General features: G+C 41.4%; 2 protein-coding genes across 4 annotated transcripts; one reads left to right on the top strand and one right to left on the bottom strand.

Annotated features, from left to right (window-relative positions):
* Window positions 1-3,188: 3,188 nt before the first annotated feature.
* On the bottom strand, window positions 3,189-12,346 carry r3hcc1l (R3H domain and coiled-coil containing 1-like). 2 transcript variants are annotated; one of them, XM_074629062.1, is made up of 7 exons: window positions 12,230-12,346; window positions 10,785-11,292; window positions 9,398-9,585; window positions 9,145-9,215; window positions 8,000-8,095; window positions 7,705-7,881; window positions 3,189-6,414 (listed from the first exon to the last, which is right to left on the bottom strand). In XM_074629062.1, exons 2-6 carry the CDS (start codon window positions 11,268-11,270, stop codon window positions 7,706-7,708), a joined length of 1,017 nt encoding a protein of 338 aa, XP_074485163.1. In that variant the 5' UTR covers window positions 11,271-11,292; window positions 12,230-12,346; the 3' UTR covers window positions 3,189-6,414; window position 7,705. The 2 variants fall into 2 exon arrangements, with proteins under 2 accessions (XP_074485163.1, XP_074485162.1); XM_074629061.1 differs by having other exon boundaries at window positions 7,741-7,881.
* Window positions 12,347-12,630: 284 nt separating this feature from the next.
* On the top strand, window positions 12,631-21,298 carry crtac1a (cartilage acidic protein 1a). Of its 2 annotated transcripts, none has more exons than XM_074629058.1 (14): window positions 12,631-12,770; window positions 13,966-14,173; window positions 14,261-14,457; window positions 14,554-14,690; window positions 14,802-14,958; window positions 16,047-16,181; window positions 16,874-17,010; window positions 17,093-17,229; window positions 17,333-17,415; window positions 18,479-18,579; window positions 18,664-18,832; window positions 19,946-20,091; window positions 20,327-20,366; window positions 21,138-21,298. In XM_074629058.1, exons 2-14 carry the CDS (start codon window positions 13,977-13,979, stop codon window positions 21,257-21,259), a joined length of 1,758 nt encoding a protein of 585 aa, XP_074485159.1. In that variant the 5' UTR covers window positions 12,631-12,770; window positions 13,966-13,976; the 3' UTR covers window positions 21,260-21,298. The 2 variants fall into 2 exon arrangements, with proteins under 2 accessions (XP_074485159.1, XP_074485160.1); XM_074629059.1 differs by lacking the exon at window positions 21,138-21,298 and adding an exon at window positions 20,476-20,715.
* The last annotated feature ends 1,717 nt before the right edge of the window (window positions 21,299-23,015 follow it).

The following is a 23,015-nucleotide window of genomic DNA, read 5'->3' as shown; positions in this document are numbered from 1 at the left end:
TGTATTGTCATGTACAGTTTTATATTACCTCTCTGGAATATTGTTCTTTAGGTCTCTAATTTATGCAGAATTTTAATGTACTTTTGAGTTGAAACTTGTCCCTGTGTGGCTGTGTTTTGTATTGTTGATTTTTATTATGACAAATATTTTTCACTTGTTTGTTTTTTACCTGTTTAACATCGGTAACATCAGCTGAGATGTGGTTGTACCACGGCATTGCGCCTTTAACAGTACTTGGTAATGGTAGTGAAAGAATAAACGTCAGATTGACAAACTCTATGGTTATTTGAGGCATGGTTATTTGACTGCAGAGTTTTCTAATGCAGAACAAAGATAATGGTTAATGATACCGTTTCTGCAGGAGATTTGGGGAATGTGCTAACTTGCTAAAATAGATTCCCTTATTTAACTGACTATAAGATAAATGACAAAATGACAAGTTAGGCCTTAACAGCAGTTCAGGCAGGTTATACAGTGCCTTATGCAAGTATGGTAGTATGATCACAGCAGAGTATAAACTTCTCTGCTTCCCGCAGCAGATTTAACAAAAAAAACAAAAAAAATCTAGGCTACAGTAAAAGATTGAGGCTTCAACAATGACTGGGTTTAACATCCTTTCCCAGGGAGCCTGCGCTAACCCGTATTTTATGGTTGTTTCCAACCTCATTCCCACTGATGAACACATACACTGTGGAAACTCTCACTGCTGCCCATTGTCACATTACATAGGCACTTTAAATATGTCACTTACTTTGGTCTTTTTTTCCCCTTTTATGAGTTGGAGTATATTTTCACTTTCTATAATAAGTAAAAGGACAAATTAAAATCAAATAAGTAATTCAAATTACATAAAGAAAGTGATAGAAACCTTTAAAAATTGCCATTTTTAGTGACATTAGCAGCACTAACTGGCTACTATTGTCTTTAAGATGGATTAAAAAAAAAAAAATTGACTCCATCCTAATGTGACAAACAGGTCCCTGAACACATCATATCATGTCCAGGATAATCCATTTTTGAAGGGCAGGACTATTTAACTTTCACTTAACAGCAGCCTCTGCGGCTTCGAGTTATGGGATAATGCTAATTGCTAAACTACTGATTCGTATTTAACTAACATGCTATGCTATTGTAATAGCAGCACAAGTGGAGACGAGTCACAAAGTCAGCAAACCGAATCAGTGATGTCCATTATACAGCAACATTTACCCAAAGTTAGCTAACATTAGCTACCGTAAGCTACTGGTCATACCAGACCAAGCAGGCTGTATCGGCAAAGTTTCAAAGAACCCTTAAGTGTTTTGAATTGAAGAACAGTGCGTTTCATTACTTATGAATTCAACTTTTCACTTGTAAGAAGAAGACTGTGTAATTTCTTCTGTCAAATCTCACATATAGTCTCCCTTTAAGTACGCATTTTCACCTGGACTGCAATACATCTCTTCTCTTTGTATGATATTAATGCAGATAAATGCAATAATAGAAATACTCTTATCACTTAGTCAGGTGGTTAACAATCCATTTGAGTGTCATTAGTCACAACAAGCTGTGAATTTTAAGAAGGGAGAAGGGTGATGTTAGGTGTGATTGCTGACTCACCACCCTACACCACCAGAGCTCTTTATTGTGGTGGGACATTAGATTATTCCTTCATTTAGACCATGCCTCACATTTAATTTGCTCCAACACAGGCAGCACGTCTAGGGCAGAGCTGGCACTTGGAACCACCACTTGCTCAGTAGTGGTTTGTGTTCGTGTAGTTAATCTAATGATTGTGTGCGAGGCACCCAGCAAGCTGCTCTGCGGTACATCACCTCCTCATGAAGCCACAGCAAAGCATGAGATTATAGGCAGGGCTCAGATCTCACACGACGATGGTAAAGAGCAGCTACAATCTGTATGTAGTTCAGCTGCAAGAACAACAACAGAGCGCAGGGAGGTCCACTTCTGTTCTGGCAAACGCACTATGTAAATTTGTCCACATTTGGTTTTATTCCACGCTGGAAGTCATGTAAGTAGGTAATGAAAAGGAAAGTCAAGTGTGCACTGAGACCAGCTGAGACCTCTTCAGTTTAATTTAAAGGGCCAGTGTGTAGGATCTGGCGGCATGTAGCGGGGATGTTGCAGATCGCAACCAACTGAAACTTCTCCTGTGTGCAAAGCGTGTAGGAGGACTACGGAGGCCGAGGCGAAAGTCCCTTTCTCGAGCCAGTGTTTGGTTTGTCCGTTCTGAGCTACTGTAGAAACATGGCAGCCGCCTCCGCAAAGAGAGGACCCGCTCCCTACGTAGATATAAACGGCTCATTGTAAGATAACAAAAACACGATTCTTAATTTCAGGTGATACACTACAGAAAACATAGTTCTAATTAAGGCTGTCAAAGTTAATGCGATAATAATGCGTTAACGCAAATTCATTTTAATGCCACTAATTTCTTAAATGCATAAACGCAACTTGCGATTTATAGGTTGTAGCTGACTCAGTTTTAAAGCTAGAGTAAAGACACTGGTATCATGTGAAACTAGAAAAAACCTAAGGACTATCTTGTCGGTAAGGAGGCTAAAGAACGCTCCAAACTTACACCAAATTTTGGCGTGGAAAAAATGGCATGGACATTTTCAAAGGGGTCCCTTGACCTCTGACCTCAAGATATGTGAATGAAAATGGGTTCTATGGGTACCCACGAGTCTCCCCTTTACAGACATGCCCACTTTATGATAATTACATGCAGTTTGGGGCAAGTCATAGTCAAGTCAGCACACTGACACACTGACAGCTGTTGTTGCCTGTTGGGCTTCAGTTTGCCATGTTATGATTTGAATATATTTCTTATGCTAAATGCAGTACCTGTGAGGGTTTCTGGACAATATTTGTCATTGTTTTGTGTTAATTGATTTCCAATAATATATATAAACATTTGCATAAAGCAGCATATTTGCCCACTCCCATGTTGATAAGCGTATTAAATACTTGACAAATCTCCCTTTAAGGTACATTTTGAACAGAAATAAACGATTAATTGCAAATTAATTGCACGTTTTTTATCTGTTCAAAATGTACCTTATGGACAATCATGCGATTAAATATTTGAATCGATTGACAGCCCTATTATCAATATTATATTGCATTTCTTTCTGCCAATAGATCCCCATAAATGTTACACACTTTTTACAAAAACTGACCAGGAATAACAAGAGAAGGGTTTAATATTTCACAACATGATCTGAACACTAGAAAGAGGGAACACAATCTGCAAAAATTGTAAGCTACTATGAGTGAGTCAAACTATATGACCATTTCAAGTTCAATGTAATGTAGCAAATAATAAAAATCACAAGATTTAAAATAATTTCTTCTTCTTGGCATATTTACCTTTACGTCGCATTACATTGACTTAAATTATTACATAATGGTCGGCATAAATAAAAACTATAACATACTATGCTATCATTGTTTTTTTTAATACCCCATTAAAGAGAATAGTGTTTCTCTAACTGATATTCCCTGCTTTATGTCCTGCTCCAAACACTTAAAACACATGCTGTCAAATGCATTTTCATCAACCTCAACAATGTAAGTATGATGCATTGACATTATACAACATAAATCCATCACTCCTGATGCTTCTGCTGTACAAATACATCTTTGGAAACACTTTGGAAAGAGATCAGTACCTGCAGAGGTTGCATTTGAATAGCGTGAATGTTAATTTGCCAAGCTCATTGTGAACTACTGATTTTAAAAGAAATGAGAAGTGAACATGTAATGATGCCTCCTCTGAGGCTGCAGCACTTTAATCCGCCCACTATGAGCCACGTGGCACTGTGTCACCGTCACCCTCAGCCAATGATCTAAACTGTTATACAAACTGGGTTCCTTACAGCAGCAATGGACTGCACTGATGTATGGATATATATATAGTACTGGTAGAGATGAATTTCACACAAATACTTAATTAAATGATGTCTGCAGACTTGTTTGATCATGAATGATAACCTTTTCTAACATGTACGTACCCAGCAATCTGTTGTATTACTATGTTAAAATGTCCACTAACAGCTAGCTAGTGAGGTCAAAAAGTAACCACATTTTATTTTGAAGTTGATATAAAATTGAAATAACTAGCAGTAAAACAAATGATAAATGTGCAGCTCTTTTCTCAAGCAGGAGAATAAGACTGGATAATTAGCTGAGGTGAAGGAGACGCAGTGTCACGTGGTCTGTGGTTGCAGCTGGGTGAAGCCTCAGAGGAGGCAGCTTCCTCCAGCCGTCACTTAAGTCTCCTGAGCCTGGATGTTTGTGTGTCACGAAGCTGAATTATAAAAGCGGACTCTGAATTAGGAAACGTTTTCCTCTCTCTAGTGAAAAGTCCAAAATCTCAACATTCCAGGAACAAAGAAGAACAGCATGTTGAGACCGACAACCACACATTTTATTTTTATTTATTTTTTTAAATCTAAAGCAATTTGAAAGAGTTGTGATAAACCATAATGTTGCAGAATTTTCTCAACTAATAGATGGTGCAATACTTCAACTGGAGCCGAAACATGTCACCAAAACTGGAGTTGAACTTGCCTTCTTCAGCGGAAATATTTCATCTTGACAAATTGAAATGTATTCAGACAAAATGCGATATCTGCTCATTAGTTTCATTAAAGTTTACTGACCCTAGATCTGTCGCTGTACAGACACTTTAAGGGTGCGTCGATCGCCTATAGCAGTTCCCTGCGAAGTGGACTGCTCAGGATATTCAGTCGTGTTCATTAAGATTCTAAACCGTAGGGAGTTAAAATGCCCAGTTCAAAAGGGAACTGTGTAAGGAAGAGCTGAACAACGGCTCTTCACTTCACAAGTTGACAAGCAAGATTACCCATCAGTCATTGCATCATGCAATGCAAACGTGAGCATTGGGCTATGCTAGCCGCTAATGTTAGCTGCCGTAAGCTCTCATGCTGCAGCCGGCGTTGTGCTCTGGAGACATCGCTGTTCGCCAAGTATTGCGGAATTTAGCAATAATGTTATTGATATCTTACTAATAATTCAGGGTTCTGGCAGGAGATATTTAATATTTTATTTCAGTAGCAGTAGCAGCAACAGGTATCAGAGGTGTTAACCTTAGCCTACCAACGCACGGAGGACATGATGTCTGCGTTGGGGACGTTGCAGGGTGTTACGAATGGAGGAATTTAGTCGCGTAAAGTTCCCTTAACTGACATTCCCTGAGCAGGGAGCAGGGAGTAGAGACTACTGTTTGTGTACACTGTGGATCGGAACGCAGCTTAAGACCAAATACTACTCAGTTCAGGAAGTAGTTTTCAAATATACTAGCACCAGATGAGATGTATGTTATTCACAATGTCATGAACAGGTCAATTTGTTAAAAAGGACCATTTTCTGCCTCCAAATATGTTGCCTCAATTATTTGACGGACACGTTACACATGCACAAACAGGACTGCTCTAACGTCTTTTCCGAAAACAAACCCTTAAATGTTTTTTCTAATTTTTTAACTGGCTAGCGACTAAATCTGTGTCATCATTTGTTTCTTCAGAATGAATGTCAACCGTATTATCATCATCATCATCAGTTCAGCTTGGACAACAAGACTCCTCTCGTTGAAACTGTGTGCTGACAAGCACAAAAACATGTACGCCAGTAGGATTTAACAGATAGACGAGCCATGAAACTGGAAGAACGATAGCATCAGCTTCTTTGGAGGCTTTTCACTTCTCAGAAAATGTTTAATAAGACAAGCTAACGGGTCGTCAAACAGAGTCAATAAAGTCTTCATATAGAGTAGAGTATAGTATAGTATATATCGTGACTGAATTTAATATTACGAGAGCTTTAACAGAAAACTTTGATTCCCTCACATTTACAGGTGGATTAACTTGGGTCATCTTTAAAAACATAAAGAAAAACAAACAAGTTTTTAGATCTATTCAGGTGGGTTAGACAAATGGTGAGACCTGGTACTTCACTACAGACTGTGGTTACAATGTTAAGAAATATGAAAGAAAACCCAGGCGAGTCAGTTGTGTTATCCCCGGCCATGGCACAGAGGCAACAGTCCCTGCATGGGATATAAACGTGAGGGAACAATAGTAGGACACTCATCTGATGTAACACTGCAGGCAAATGGACAGTGGATGATGAGACGTTGACTAACAGTTGGTGAAGGACTGTGGCCGAAAGAAGGAAAAAAATTGGTGGGAATCCATTTCTGGGAAGCGCGGTGGTAAGAAGGAGTGGCCAGTTGACAAAAACAGAGCAGGAGAAGAAACAGAGAAGACTTTAGCCTCTGCTGAATCAAGGAATCTTAAAAAACAAAACAAAAATAAAACAGTACTTTTCTGTCCAGTCAGTTTCCCTCCCAAGCATCTTCCTTCTGTTTGGCTGCCAGGCGCTTTTGATCTTAAAGATAAATCACAGAGACACGGTTCAACATACCAATCAGCCAAAGCCCTTAAATAAACAAGACGTAGGTTGATTTGTTGCTCTAAAACTGTATCACTGTCTTCGTCCCATGCAAAGAAGTTAAAAAACTGAGGCATCTCTAGATACGACCATATGTGGCATCCGTTCCAAGGACACAATGTACAGAACATGATGCACTGACATTCATTGAGCGTGTTGTGATCTTACATAAAGAGCACAGTAGTGCGTTCATGCTAAGAACAAAGGAGTTGTTTTTTTGTTTTCTATACTCAAAGCCCTGACTGGCTCTTTAGTGGACAGCCATTTGTGGTTTCCTGTGCCTATATACTTATGTTCCATCTGTGAAGGGAAATGACTGCTGTGCCGATTATAGACCTGTTGTGATCTGCACAGCACTGGACGGAGAGCAACTTCTCTTGGCATCAATTTCCATTTTCTTCACTAAAGTAGAAAAACAGCTCCCACTTGTGGTGGAAACCCTGTGATGCAAAGACTAGGACAGTCAGACAAGGACTGTTATGTGTATTTTAGGGCTGTCAATCGCTTAAAATATTTAATTGCAAATTAATCACACATTTTTCTGTTCACAATATAACTTAAAAAGGGAGATTTGTCAAGTATTTAATACTCGTCTCACATGGGGGTGGGCAAATATGTTCGCTTTATGCAAATGTATATATTTATTATTGTAAATCAATTAACACAAAACAATGACACATTTTGTCGTGAAACCATCACAGGTACTGCATTTAGCATAAAAAAAAAATATGCTCAAATCATAACATGGCAAACTCAAAATTTAGTGGACGTTTGGAGCGTTATTTAACCTCCTCACAACAAGTTAGTATGACATGGATGGTACCAAATGGATTCCTTAGGTTTCCTAGTTTCATATGATGCCAGTATCTTCACTGTAGTTTTAAAAATGTGACCGCTACAACCTAAAAATAGCAATTTGCATTAAATCATTAAAGAAAATAGTGGCGTTAAAATAAATTTGCATTCACACATTATTTTCACGTTAACTTTAACAGCCCTAGTGTTTTTTAATATTTACTTATTCAGGGTAGGTTGACTGTTCTTTCTTACTGACACCCTGCTTGACACTCACATATATTAAACCCATTTTTCACAATAGCGACAGCCCACTAAATGTGACAATCTGCAGTATTTCAGTCAAAACTTCTATGCTACTAGTAGACAGAACAGGCCCTTCAAAAGAAGACATACTGCTACTGACCCGCAGAACATTTTCCCATAACAAACCTCATTCATAAGCTGAAAATAACATCTCTGTTGCACCTTTGGCCTCCTGGAGCTTCCTCTTCTCTGCCTCACGCTGCTCCTTCGTCACGTTGCTCTTTACACCGAGGGCACCAATCACAAGCTTGTGAGCCAGTGCTGCACTCGTCTGAGGTCTCTCTTTAGCAGGCAGGAGGTAATCTGTAGATGGGAAGAAACAAATAATAATGAGGGATAAACATAATATTAGTCTCTAAATATATGAGCTACAGAAGACAAACTGACAAAGAACTGGAGAGGCATGCGGCTGTGTTTGTACCTGAGCTGCTACGAGCTTGGGCCTTTATGGCAGCGGAGGATTTGGACAGAGGACGCAACTTCATCAGAGGATGTTTGGACCTTAAAGCTTCACGAGCTGAAAATGGAGAAGAAACAAGTTACACAGGTCTACGTGTTCTTTCATATTTTTTGGAGACAAGTCAAAAGGCTCATTTGTAAGATGACGTCAAAAAGAGATTCAATTGTGTTTCCTCTTACAACTTACAATATCATATAATAGATCAGCAGTTAAAGAAACAGTGTGTAGGATCCGGCTGTATCTAGCAGTGAAATTGCAGATTCCAACTTCTCCCATATGCCAAGCATGTAGGAGATCTACGGTGGCTGACGCGAAAACGCGAATGGCCCTCTCTCTAGAGCCAGTTGTTGTAAGAGTAGAGTGCATAGAGAGTGTGTCTACATGGGAATTGAGTGGTGAAGAGCGAGAGAGCGGTGGCGACGGCAGCAAGTAACGATATCGACTCCAGCCCAAGCAGGAAAAGTTAACAGTGTTTGGTTTGTCTGTTCTGGGCTACTGTAGAAACACCGGGACTATGTGAAGAGAAACTAATTTTGGCCGCTTGTATCCACGATCTCATTCTTTTGGTCACTACCCAAAGCTCATGACCATAGATGAGGGTTGGAACGTAGATGGACCGGTAAATCGAGAGTTTTGCCTTCCGGCTCAGCTCCCTTTTCCCCACAATGGTCTGGTACAGCGCCCGCATAACTGCTGACGCCGCACCGAACCGTCTGTCCATCTCCCGCTCCATTTTACCCTCACTCGTGAACAAGACCCTGAGATACTTAAACTCCTTTGCTTGGGGGAGTGACTCACTCCCAACCGCACAACCGCAATCCACCGTTTTCCGGCAGAGAACCATGGCCTCAGACTTGGAGGTACTGACTCTCATCCCGACCGCTTCACACTTGGCTGCAAACCGCCCCAGTGCATGCTGAAGGGAATTAATATTAATAATGTCATGTTTTCGCATCAGGGTCTACTCATGTGGCACTGACCCTCTTTATTAAACAAATTTCTTCCCACTGTGGCAGGGAAAACAACAACGATATTTACTGCAGTAGATAATGTATTGTATATTCCCTCCTTCAACTGCCATTTATGTGACGCAGCACTTCACTAACCTGCTATGGGGCTTGAGAAGAGGCCCAGGGCGTGTGAGTCATCAATCCATTTGATGTCAAAACCTCTCTGTCTGAAAAACACAGTGAGTAAATATTCACACAACAGCAGTGCAGAAACCGTTACAAAAACCAAAGGAAGATAAAGAGTCTTGTGGCTCTCAGATGAAATACATCTACCAAAGTGCTTTAGTCACGATTCTAATGTTCTTAAAATGCAGCAAGGGCTAGCAGTGGTACATTGAATTATACATACTGGTAGCACTGAAATAACTTGAGAAGGTCCTCGGTCTTAAACTCTGCAGGGAACTCGTAGATCTCTACAATGTGAGCAAGTTCGTCCTCTGTGAGGTCGATGTCATCTTCGTCATCTCCATCCATGTTGTAGTAATCAAACCTGGGCTCCTGCATTGACTTCTTCTTTCTACCTTCCTTTATAGCCAGCTGGAGAGGTAAGAAGTGAGAACAGATGAGAATAGTTGGGAGAAGAGGGAAATGACAAGCTTTTCTGCTATATTGTGTATTACACAGGGTTCCTACACATTTTCCATTTCAGAATTTCATACTTTTCCAGACTCAAATTTCCATTCTTCTCGGTTGATTTTTCACAACATATTTGACTTTGTGACACGGGTGCAAAGGATGCTGTGACAAGACTACAGTGCTTTTGCCCTTGCATATGGCCTACAATCGCCGCATCCCCCATGGTGGATTTGTTGAACGCTTTCACACAAAGTTTGCATCCAGCTATCTTTTCCCATTTGGAATTGTTAACCAACCAGGCTTTCTCTATTTGGGATTGTCAAGCCAGCCCTTTGAAATCTTGTATTTACCCATTGTGCCCTTTCAATCCACAGTCCTACGTTAGACGACGTTCCACTATCAAACATCTTGTACTTGGGGCAGTGGTAAACATTTTGGCTGCACTGCCTGCTCCAAATGCCATGAAAACCCTTCACACTCTACTCTATGCTAGTATGATCAATTTATTTTTAGAAATTCAGAATTTTATATTTTAGAAAACAGAATAGGGGCAATAGTCTGGAAGCAGAAGTGTTTTCCATACTCTTTTTTTCACACTTATCCAGACCTGAAATTATTAAAATCAAATTCCATACTGCGTAGTAGGGCTGTCCTGAATACCACTTTTTGAGCTTTGAAGCTTCAGTCAGAAATATTCAAAAGGTATTCAAAGCTTCGCAAAGCTGCGCGGCGTAGCGACCGACATATTACTCTGGATGTCTGTCTCCATCTCCCCCGTTTCAGTGCCCAGGACATTGCTTCCGCCGCACTACTGTACATACACGCACCTCTACACATATCAAACAGCAATATCAGTCTGAGAATAACTACTAATAATTAATAATGTTGTGGGATTATTCCTTATTTCATGGGCTGTTTGAGGATTTATACATTATTTTTTTATAAAAAAACAAAGCATTCGAATAGTGATTTTGGAGGTTGAATACCATGGCAACGGTCGAAGCTTCGAAGCATTCGGGTCAGCCCTACTGCGTAGGAACCATGATTACAAGAACACTTATTATTAGACTGCATAAGTTTTACTTAGGTGTACAAATAAACTGGCAAATGAGTGTGTGTGTGAATTTTGGGGAAGACAATCACCCAGACCAATCTCTCACCTCTTCAAGGGCGGGTTCCAGACAGTCTCCATCATCATTGAACAAGGTGTCCCAACTCTCCTCTTCCTCGTCCTCCTCCTCCTCTTCCTGAGCAGCTGTTGCTTCCAGCCTTGAGGCAACATCGGCCTCCCCATCGGTTGGGTCAGGCTGCCCATTATTAACCTGCACATCTGCATCCTGCAACCGCTCTTCCTTCACGTCAGGATCACCATTCTGTACCTCACCTCCATCAGCAGCTCCCTTGTCTGCTGCTGCTCCAGCCTTGTCCTTCTTGTTCCTGGCGTTCTTCCTCGCCTTGTCCGTGTAGCGAGGCCTGGGTCTCGGCTTTACTTCTCCCTGAGTCTGAGCTTTGTCTTTGGGGCCCTGGAGTCGTTGCTTGGGGACGTACACAGCCTGAGTTGGCTTCTTTGACTGAGGTTCAGGTGCTGCGGGTGGTGTCGGCTGGGCTGGAGCACCGTCTTCTTTTGGCTGGTCCAACTCCATCATTAGATTACGTTTAAAAACACACCTGGGTACACAACATGGTACAAAAAGATACTAAGATATGATATCACTATGAGTTACATGACTCTCTACCTGTGTAATTTGAATTCTACTGATGGAAACATACGAGTAAATGATAGATATCTGGTTAAGATAGTGTTAATAGCTAGTAAGAAAGCTATCACAAGGAAATGGGGTAGTGGATCCCCCTACACACGAGCAGTGGGTGGGGGTAGTAGAGGAGATATACATAATGGAGAAGCTGTCGTTTAAGACTGCAAGAAACACAGCTGGAAGACAAATAGGAGAAATGGACATTATTCAAACACCAAGACGGCAGAAAGGATAACTGATTGAGTTGGAAATGACATGAGATTGTATAGAATAATGGAGGAGTAACTCCCAAACCAAATGAGTCCTGTTTGTATTGTTCCCTTTGTTTGCTTGTGGGTGAGACTTTGTACCAGCCCATATATTGTTGATACGTGTATAACCTTGAAAAACATCAATAAAACCTAAAGTGGAAACACACACACCTGGATCACAGAGGAGAGGAAAGGGAAGCAGGAGGAAATGCAATGCAGTGAAAACACGTTATATAATGTATGAAATCTTTCTTAAAGGATTTCCAAACGAACCTTTAACGAGTTTAATGATAATATGAATCACGTTTTATATTCTTACTACTTGAACTAGTTAATTCCTGCAAGAGAAACAGGAAGAAAACGGACTAAACGCGTTCAAACACACCGCATTGCTGTTAGCTAGTTAGCTTGTTAGCTTAGCAATTTAGCTACCTAACTAAACCTACACTCACTGAGGTTGTAATAATCACATCTATTGAGACACAAACACACAGTTGATACTAACATACATTACAATGCAGATACGTTCATGTATGATCAGTAAAAACACCCCTAAACAGAGTTATATGTGTAATAATTGTCGTCCTTTCGGCTTACCGGGGTTTGGGTTGTTTAGCTAGCTACTGATTTTTCGTCGCACTACTGACGCAAACGTAGGACGACGCAAAGCACTCTGGGAGATGGTGTTCTTTTATGGCGCTGCGGCTTCAGCACTGGACGGCGAGCACCCTTTGTTTACCGTCGAATTTTTGTTTTTCATCAGAGTATTTATTGTCTTTATAGGGCAGAATTTCAACCCCGACAGTAATTTATAGTGTGCTGTCGCTTGAATGTATTATTTCTTCGCCGTCGCAGTGAGGTATTTGTATAACAGCGAACTACAAAATCACGGAGCAGAGACTTCCGCCTCTCACAGCAGCACAGATCAGCCATTGGTTAATATTGTTATTATGCATAAAGCTCTTCGCTGATTGGCTGATCTTCAAACCGTTACACAAGCTTGTTTTGTAAATTTTAAAATGCATAAATTGTGTAAGGTGGAGAATCTTTGCCAAATGTTATAATAAACGGCGCTCAGTGCACTCCTATCGCTGCAGCCAAGTCAGATCATCTCCCTCTCCGTGCACTGATAAAGCAGGTAAGTCGGTTTTTGCCACCCAGATATCAAGAATAGTCATCAGTGCTGCAGGATTATATAGTGCATGACAATTTATTTTTAACAATTAACCAAGAAATCATCAGTAATTCAGAAAATGGCACTAACGACAATGAGTGTTAATATCAGTGTTCTGATACTCTGCTGCAGTTGCAAACATGTTGATTTTATGGTATGCAAGAATTTAGAAATTATTCATTTTCAAATGTAGGATTATTTTCTGAAAATGTGTAAACAACATGATGGTGTTCACTGGTGGATTTGCAGAGAAACACCTCCTACTTAAACCTGCAGTAGGCAGAATATGTTTGGCATCATTGGGCAAAACAAATCCATAATAACATTTCAGCATATTGTAATTCAGGTGTTCTGAAAGAAAACTAGACTCCTGCACCTCCTCATGGCTCTGTTTACAGGCTAGCCTGTGAAGGGAGACTTTGGCCAATCACAGGTCATTTTAGAGAGGGAGAGCGTTCCTATTGGCTGTTCATTCAACAGAGGCAGCTGTCAATCACTCGTGAACTCCGATCAAACGGTCAAACTAGGCAGCGCTGATCAAATATGAATCACTATTCTGTTACTGTAATGTCTATTTCTCATTTCATATTTGATCAGCGCTTCCTAGTTTGACCGTTTGATCGGAGTTCGCGAGTGATTGACAGCTGCTCAGAAACAGCAAACTCCAGCTCTGCTCTGATTGGTTGTTTTCCTCCGATCTGTGAAATCTTGCAGATGCCATTAGGAGCACCGGAGGACACAGAGGCACAGATTACCTGTCTCATGCACTACTGTCAGGATATAGTGACCATTTTATAAAAATAACCTTTTTTTAATCATATTTGCTCCATTTCTACCCACTGCAGCTTTACATCCATCTTCTATTGTATCTTTCAACTGTTTTTTTATTGTTTTTGGAGACTGTAAACTTCTTTTTATTTACTTAATTTTTATTTGCTTTGATGATTACTTTGAATTCTTTCAAATAATTCTGTCTTTTTACACTTTGATGTGTAAAAATGTATGTATAAAATTGGTGGAGTTCCCCTGTAAATGCATGTGCACAGTATCTCTATACATTATATTTGTTCATCCTTATTATATCTGTCCTGCTTTATACAAAAAACGTGTGCATCATTAATTGAAATGCATAACCCAGCCCTGCTCTGTGTTCCACCAGGTTGTGCAGCGATGTGGGGTTCAGGTGTGTTTCTCCTCCTGATCGGACTCTGGCATCAGTCCCACGCCCAGAGCTCTGAGCCCATGCTTCAGGTTGTAACACAGACGATGCTCCCCCCTGACAGTCTGCACAACCCCACACAGCTCAACTACGGAATGGCTGTGACAGACGTGGATGGTGACGGCGACCTGGAAGTGGTAGTGGCAGGGTGAGTGTGTAGCTGTTTCATATGTCCATTGCACTGCATAGAAATTCTTATACGGGCAAAACAAACGTGTGTGATGTTCCCCCTCAGGTACGATGGGCCCAACCTGGTGCTGAAGTACGATCGCACTCAAAACAGGCTGATAAACATTGCTATTGATGACAGCAACTCTCCGTACTACGCTCTGAGAGACCGAGCAGGAAACGCTATTGGAGTTACCGCCTGTGATGTGGATGGAGATGGACGTGAGGAGATCTACTTCCTCAACACAAACAATGCCTACTCTGGTAAATAGTGCATTCTTATGATATGTCCTCAACATTTTTTCAGGTAGCTGAATGATTTTTTCTTATGATAACTGACTTTTTTTTTTTTTAATGCAGGACGGGCAACTTATTCAGACAAGCTGTTCAAGTTTCGGAATGGCCGCTTTGAAGATCTTCTGGGGGACGAGCTCAATGTGCGTCGTGGTGTCGCTAATCGCATGGCAGGACGTTCAGTTGCATGTGTTGACAGAAAGGTCAGTAAACCCTTTTTATAAAGTCCCACTATCTGACCTCTATTCCCCTTTTTTTTCTACCAATTTCTCAAAGACCTTGCTCTCACTCTCTTGGTTGCTGTTGCTCTGCAGGGAACAGGCCGCTACTCAATCTACGTGGCCAACTACGCCAGTGGCAACGTCGGTCCCCACGCTCTCCTAGAAATGGACGAGGCTGCAAGTGATGTCGCCAACGGCATCATCGCTCTGTCTGACGTGGCTGCAGAGGCCGGGGTCAACAAGTTCACAGGTCAGGAAGAGTCTGCAAAATTACACTTGAGGAAGTTGGCAACCTATGGATGTATAAAGAGAACTGGATACAGTTCAGCAGTTCCTCAGTGGCGCGTGAATCCAAAATGGCTCGACTGCTGAGTGATAAAGTACCCGCATCATCCGGCGATCTTCCGCATCCATTGGGCCCATAGAGCAGGCGCAGTAGCGTTTCCTTTAACCCCGCCTCATTCACATGAACGGAGGAAGGGAAAACTTTGGATTTTGCTATTAGTGCATTTTACAACTTTTCTTATTCAGTATTTGGCTGTACTTATGCCGCAATCCATTGTACTTTGAACTCGGAAAAAAATGACCTGTTATAGAAAAGTACAATGGAACGGCCATTCAAGTTGAGATTCCAAGTTGGACACTCATATAGCCCGGGTTCGCCATCATAACACACCTGGTGGCGCACAGTGAATTACCTTTTCATAATTTTTTACTTTATGTAGTGTTTTATGCAGTGTGTTATGAAACGTGCTGTAACAACACTGTAGCTACGATTTCCATTTCCATTCACTTGATTTGTGATAGAAGTTTGTGAGAATGCGGTACTTATCTACTCCTCCCGTCTCTTTAACAGGGTTCCCGCAGTCATAATTTAGATAAATTAGATTTTCAGAAATATTTCCGCACAGGATTCTCTAGTTGTTAATATAAAGATGGTTACTTTATACATGTTTCTCTTCGCTAATGGAGCTGTTTTAATTGATATAGGTCCTCTGTAGATGCTTGTGAAGCTCAGACACTTACATATATACACACATACAAACATCAGTTTGCAGCGGGCGTCCATGTTTTCCCAAGCAGATGCACTGGGATGCATTTAGATTGGAAGTCGGAATTATCAACTTCCGACTTGCAAGGGATTGCAGCATTAGCTCCACCCGAAAGGCCAAACTTGAGGCTTCATGCTTCAAAACGGCAGTCCACAAACCAATCGGTGACGTCACAGTGACTTCTTCCACTTCTTTTATACAGTCCATGGGTTGGAGAGGTGACGTCTGTGATGTTTTTAAAGTGTGCTGAATCAGTTGAAGCGCTCACGGTTTGCTCGTTGTGCAGGTGGGCGCGGTGTGGTCGTCGGACCAATCCTGAGCCCGTCGAGGTCAGACGTTTTCTGTGACAACGAGAACGGAGCCAACTTCCTGTTCAAGAACAATGGAGATGGGACTTTTGCTGATATGGCGAGACAGGCTGGTGAGTATGAAACGGGAAGGGAAGAAGCAGGTGTAGTAAGAAGTGGACTTTTGTTTCTGACTAAATAAAAAAAAAAAAATTGCAAAATTGATGACATTCCCATCAGCCTCAGCTGTACATTGTGTATACTGCTAATTAGCAAATTTTAGCATACTAACATGCTAAACTAAGACGGTGACCAATTACCTTATACCAAAGAGTATAGAAGCAAAGAGATGAAACTTCTGTGTTTTTTTTTTTTTTACAACACCCGCTGCTGCCATTTTGAACTGAAAGCGCAAATTATATTTATAATACAACAGATAACAATAGAATAGAAATCATTTTGTTTTACTTTTGTACTCTGCACTTTGTAGGCCGACTTTTTACTGGAATCAGGTAGTGTATTTCAGTCCAAAATGGCGGAAGCGTAGCTTTGCTGCTGGGCGCTGATGTTGGGCGGAAGCGTAGCTTTGCTGCTGGGCGCTGATGTTGCAATGGAACAAACAATTGAATTTCACTTCTTGGCAATATATGTTCTTTGACTGTACTGCTAGAGTGACTTTTTAGATACTACCACTAGGAGACATCAATGTAGTGAATTTCAAATCCTAAACAAAGGGGCTTTAAAAGGAATTAATATCCAAGTATAGCATGTTATTTTTCCAGCACTAGCAGCGCTAAGGCTTTCAACATTGTGTCAACTTCTGAAGGTGTGGAGGACCGGTACCAGCATGGCAGAGGAGTAGCGCTAGCCGACTTCAATGGCGACGGAAAGACAGACATCGTCTATGGCAACTGGAACGGCCCACACCGACTTTACCTGCAGGGCAGCGACTCTAAATTCCGGGTAAGGAAGGAGAACGGGACAGTGGCGGGAAAAGATGATGCGAGTTTGATAAAGCGAGACTTGACAGTGTTCTCTTGTGCAGGACATAGCCACGGGAGGATTCGCAGCTCCCTCACCTATTCGCACGGTCATCGCTGCCGACTTTGACAACGACAAGGAGCTGGAAGTGTTTTTCAACAACATTGCTTATAGAGGCAACGCCCCTAACAGGCTGTTCAGGTAGCATTTCAATTATTATGTTAATCCAAAGTCTAATAAGAAGCGTCAAACTGTTAAAAAATAACAATTATTGTTTACATTATTAGTGTGTGTTTGTTTGCAGGGTGTTGAGGAGAGCTGATGCAGACCCTTTGATCCAGGAGCTTAATGTGGGAGATGCTGCAGAGCCGCAGGGGCGAGGAACAGGTACACATTTTCCATCAGTTTTTTTCTCTTTAGATTAAGGCTGTCAATCGATTCAAATATTTAATGATGATTAATCTCATGATTATCCATAGTTAATCGCGATAAATCGCAAATTAATCACACATTTTTTGATCTGTTCAAAATGTACCTTAAATTGAGATTTGTCAAGTATTTAATATTCTTATCAACATGGGAGTGGGCAAATATGCTTGCCTTATGCAACTTTATGTATATATTTATTAATGGAAATCAATTAACAACACAAAACAATGACAAATATTGTCCAGAAACCCTCACAGGTACTGCATTTAGCATAAAGAAATATGCTTATATCATAACATGGCAAACTCAAGCCCAACAGGCAACAACAGCTGTCAGTGTGCCAGTGTGCTGACTTCACTATGACGTGCTCCAAACTGCATGTGATTATCATAAAGTGGGCATGTCTGTAACGGGGAGACTCGTGGGTACCCAGAGAACCCAATATCATTCACATTTCATATCTTGAGGTCGGAGCTCTAGGGGCCCTGTTGAAACTGACCATGACACTTTCTCCTCGCCAACATTTAGTGTAAGTTTAGAGCGTTATATAGCCTCCCCCGCTAGGCTAAATGACGCATGTTTGGTACCAATGGATTCCCTAGTTGCATATGCCAGTGACTTCACTCTAGTTTTAAAACGGACCAACCAAAAAATCGCAAGTTGCATTAAAAAAATTAGTAGCGGATTTGCGTTGATTATGATGCGTTATTATTGCGTTAACTTTGAGAGCCCTACTTTAAATATTATAACCTCGGACGCCCATGTACTAAGGCTGAGTCCTTACCGCAGCAGCCCAGGTTCGAGTCCAATCCCTCTTCTGCATGTCAACTCCTCTCTCTCTCTCACCCCCGCCCTTTCCTGTCTTCAGCTGCACTGCTGCATTATAACCTGAAGTGAATATGTGACACCTCTGCTCCCTCTCTGTTTGGATGAGATTTACAGAGACACAGCTGTCAGATAAACACCCCAGTGAAGTTGTTATGTAGGCCAGTGCAGTGAAAGCTCTGTTTGTTTTGGACAGGTGGCACCGTGACAGACTTTGATGGGGACGGACAGCTGGACCTGCTGCTGGCACATGGAGAGAGCGCCCAGCAGCCAATTTCTATCTTCAAGGTCACACAGGTGTGTAAATGTATTTGTGTGTGTGTTTGTTTCTAGTAACTGAGCCTTAAAGAATCCACAACCTGAACTGTCAAACGTCATCAGGGCTCGTCCAACAACTGGCTGCGGGTCATCCCTCGCACCCAGTTTGGCTCTTTTGCTCGGGGAGCCAAGGTGACAGCCTTCACCAGTCAGAGTGGAGCACACACACGCATCATTGACGGAGGCTCGGGGTACCTGTGTGAGATGGAGCCTGTCGCACACTTTGGTTTAGGTAACTTCCTTTTACACTTTATAATCCATCTCAGTTATTTTTATTGCATGTAATTAACATAGACTGTATATAAGAAGTGGACGCAGTCATCGTTATGTCACCCATTGGTTTGTGGACTGCCGTTTTGAAGCCTCGAGTTCGGTATTTTGGTAATCGCCATCTTGGTTTTTTGCAACCAGAAGTGACACAAGAGGGTGGAGCGAAGTGAATAATAAGACATTTTCAGGCCATCAAAATGGTTATAATTAACATTTATGAACTGAAAACACACTTTGAAAGGGTTTAAAGTTCTCAGACAAAAACAAAGAGAACTCCCAGACAGACAACGCCGTGGTAGCAACCTGTCATTCACAAAGTAACCATGCCCTAAAGCATACCCTTCTTTGTGGTGTATTTGACTCTAAATGGGACCATAATTTACTAAATGAACATCATGCTGTATTGAAGAAGACTTGAAACTAGTGATTGAGACCATAAACTCATGTTTACAATATTTACTGAGGTAATAAATCAAGTGAGAAGTAGGCTCATTTTCTTCTTTTTTTTTCAAGACTTCTATACAATCAGACTTGTTTTTGCAACTAGAGGAGTCGCCCCCTGCTGGCTATTAGAAAGAATGCAAGGTTAAGGCACTTGCGCATCGATTTCACTGCTCAGACCTGGAGGTAGCCCACCTCCAGTTCGTATTAAACCCAATCTACACATTATTTTTATTAGTACAGGCTGCTTTTAAAGGAATAGTTGAGATTGTGACGTCATTTGGAGCCAGAGTCTGCGCAGTAGTGATCAAACGGTGGAACTGCAGTATCGAGGTCACTCGCCCGAACCAATCGCAAGCCGAGCACGGCCGCAGTTTGTCAGCAAGAGAAATTTATTTGACGTGTATTTTACTTTTTAATTTGTCCCATGTCCCCTCTACTAACATGGAGGGGGCGGGCTTTATGACCTATACTGCAGCCAGCCACCAGGGGGCGATCAAAATATTTTGGCTTCATCTTTGGGGAGCTGTCATGTCGTCCATCTTTATATTCAGTCTATGGTTGTAACCTCTTGAAAGGTTTATTTTCCTCTTGTGTGATGCTCAGCGATTTTTTTTCAACTCATGACTTCCAGGAACCGATGTGGTGACGGTTCTGGAGGTCTCCTGGCCAGACAGCAGCTCCATCAGTCGACCCCTTCAGCCTGGTGAAATGAACTCGGTGGTGGAAGTAGCCTATCCTGAACAAGGGGAAACATCTCCACTTGCCAATGACACGCAGGTACGCAGAACGGATCCACGGCATGAATTATGAACACGGGTAACGTTTCAGGCAGTCTGTGATGGTGGCCTAAAAACACCACAGTCCGTCTATTGTCCTTTTTCTTTTTTTTTCACTTTTGGCTGACACACATGATCATTTTAATCCTTTCATCTTTCATTGTCTGCAAATTCTAAATGAATCAACATAGTTGTTTTGAATACCAATGAATTTCTTTCTTCTTCTTCTTGTTCAGTGTGGTAAAGGCTTTGCTGTCAAGAATGGCCGCTGTGCAGGTATGAAAAACAACAATTTAATCAGTTCTTTAAATGAAGTGCCTTAAAGATGTTTAAAATCAATTATAATTTGCTTTTTTTTATTTCATTTTTTTTAACGTTTCTACAGGTCTGTGAGGATAATCACGTGAAATGCAATCAGAAATGACTGGAAAATACAATAATGTCACAGAAAACATGGTTTAAAATCTATTTCTTTTTGTACTTTAAGACAGGGTCCTTGCTGTTTTTCTTTACCCTATGAGTAGTTTCATTATGTCTTATTTTTCTATTGAACTGTTAGCTGCTAGGTTATGCTTGTTTTTTTGTGTGTCATGGCAAACTCCCTAAATAAACTGCTATGAATCAATATGGTCAGATTGTCATTTCATAGGTGCTTTGAGACGCTCTGCATTTAGTCTCACATACACAACCTTGTCACTCCATAAACGTTGACCGACAGCAGCAGCGAATGCAAACTAGTTCTGCCTGCATATTTGAAGACGCACTGAGTTTTCACTGAGACCTACAGCCATCTGAAAATGAACAAACAAGACATGAACCCTGGCTGACACAGACTAGCATGGATAATCACAAAGGTCTAGCTTTCTATATAAAGGAAAGACATTCCTTTATTCTCCTGAGTTTGCACCTCTCTTCTGCCTTTTTCGCATCTTCCTTCCATGTGCCTGCCATCTCTGTCAGTTCGAACCATTTGTACTTTATAATCTGATAACTGCCTTTCCTTGTTTTCCTCCACCTCTCCCCCATTCTGTCCCTCCATTCATGCAGCGTTGGCTCCATTTTACAATGGCTTCCGCTCCACCTCTGTCTCCACGCTTGAAGCCTCTTGTTTTAAGACCCTTTTGTGTGTCATGGTGCTCTGTGCACTGGCAGATCTCGGGGGACGGTAGTCTTGAGGGTAACAACGATACAGTGAGACAGCCCGGACTAGGCGTTCGCTACAAGACTTGACTTCCTGTGACATGCAGTAACAGTGAGTCTTTATCAGAATGCACATACTGCAGTCTGGATATTTCCTATTGGGTCTGGTGAGCTGAGTGCATGCGGTGGTCCCTCCATGTTGTGAGTGAAGACTGAAATACAGGGGGTCAGTTTCGTGCCCTTTGCCCAGCTGAAAGTGCTGCAGTGTCATATATCCAGTCAAGCATGCATGCAAACATGAGGGAATTTTCCTGACCAAAGCTTGTTACAACATGAAATTAGCAAGGTTTTTATAAACTGACAAAAACTGTTTTTTGTGCATGCAACACATTAAAAACATTATCATTAATATGTACTAGAGGCCTTTTCCACAGCACATATTTTGACTTATAGCAGAAAAAGCACAGGTGTTACTAATAACACTAATGACAAGCAAGTCATGACAATGAGCCAACATGCACAATACCAGGACACTGAAACTGAAGCATTTTATTATTTATTATTTATACAAGTGCTATTGTGACATAAAATAAATACCCTTGTTCCTATTTGCCAGTAAATATGTCCATATAGGCAATGGTTTAATGAAATCCTGCCCAGCCAAGATGACAAAAAGGGTTGCTTATTTACACATCCAGCAGTCACCGAGCACTATTATCATTCATTTGGAGTTGTGTTTCTGACTCCAATATTTACTCTTCTTTTAGCTCCGTTTTTGGTCCCCTCCAACTCCTGTCAAAAATATCTGTCTCTTAGCCACTGAATGCTCCATAATGTTCGCCAGCTTGTTGCTAACGTTGAGTATCTGCTGTTTGGTGCTAGACAAGTAGCACACAGTGGGATTATCAGAGTTCTTACACTAAAAACAGATGCCGACACAGATTAGAGCGATAAGACTTTAACAAAACAGTAAAGCTACGCAAAATCAAAAGCTAAAAGATGCTAAAAGCTATGAAGGGAACTGCAGTGTGATCCATTATTAATATAAAAATGTTGATTAGGGCTGCTTTAAAGGTGCTAAATGCAAGATTAGGAGCATTTCTATTGCCTCCGCACGGCTCTCAACATGGCGACAACCGAGCCGGCGGCTCGTAACTAACTGTGCTAACAACGCTAACAGTGAAAACAATGACAAAACTGCAGACAGAGATAACAGTGTTTACCTGGGGGGGAACTGAGAGGTGGGTGCTACACTTCCGCGACAGCGCCGTTGGTCGGGACGGCGTTATCAACTGTAACTGGTGTATAAGAGCAGTGCAGAGCGGTTATAGTGAGCTAGCCAGTGGGGCACGCTCACACGTGCTAACATGCACTAAAAGCAAGCACGGCCAGCCCGGCTATGTCAACAAAGCAAGGAGAAGCTCGGATTACAACACACACAGAGGGAAAGTAACTTCATTCTCTGCTCGGGTAGACATTACTCCTCTATACCTTTACATAGTAAATAGTTGTTTGATGTTATTTCAATGCTTTGGATATCATATAGAGCACCTTTAATAATGACTGCTTTCCATTTAGGAGTTCCAGTTACAAAGCCTTGCTACTGTGCATGCAGGGTTACAGTCACGGGTTACTGGCACACCTGAATGGAACAAGGCCATTATTAATGTTATTGTAAACACCTGTGCTTTTCCTGCTGTGACAAGTCAACATGTCTGCCATAATAAAAAGGTCTATTTTGTAGATTTGCAGTTCAATAACAAAGAAAGATGAGCTCTGTGCAGC

The sequence above is a fragment of the Sebastes fasciatus genome, chromosome 3 (assembly GCF_043250625.1).
Source record: "Sebastes fasciatus isolate fSebFas1 chromosome 3, fSebFas1.pri, whole genome shotgun sequence".
Lineage (NCBI taxonomy): Eukaryota > Metazoa > Chordata > Actinopteri > Perciformes > Sebastidae > Sebastes > Sebastes fasciatus.
The sequence above is the reverse complement of the archived record's forward strand: the minus strand, read 5'-3'. Positions and strand labels throughout refer to the sequence as shown.

Excerpts from the sequence above, each read along its gene's own strand:
- crtac1a (XM_074629058.1), top strand. The coding sequence starts at position 13,977 with ATGTGGGGTTCAGGTGTGTTTCTCCTCCTGATCGGACTCTGGCATCAG. Across the intron at positions 14,174-14,260 it reads CTGGAAGTGGTAGTGGCAGG|GTACGATGGGCCCAACCTGG; the intron begins GTGAGTGTGTAG and ends GTTCCCCCTCAG. Across the intron at positions 17,011-17,092 it reads GCAGCGACTCTAAATTCCGG|GACATAGCCACGGGAGGATT; the intron begins GTAAGGAAGGAG and ends TCTCTTGTGCAG.
- r3hcc1l (XM_074629061.1), bottom strand. The coding sequence starts at position 11,270 with ATGATGGAGTTGGACCAGCCAAAAGAAGACGGTGCTCCAGCCCAGCCG. Across the intron at positions 8,096-9,144 it reads CTTCTCAAGCCCCATAGCAG|CTCGTGAAGCTTTAAGGTCC; the intron begins GTTAGTGAAGTG and ends CTCCATTTTCAG. Across the intron at positions 6,415-7,740 it reads GAAGCTCCAGGAGGCCAAAG|ATCAAAAGCGCCTGGCAGCC; the intron begins GTGCAACAGAGA and ends TTTATCTTTAAG.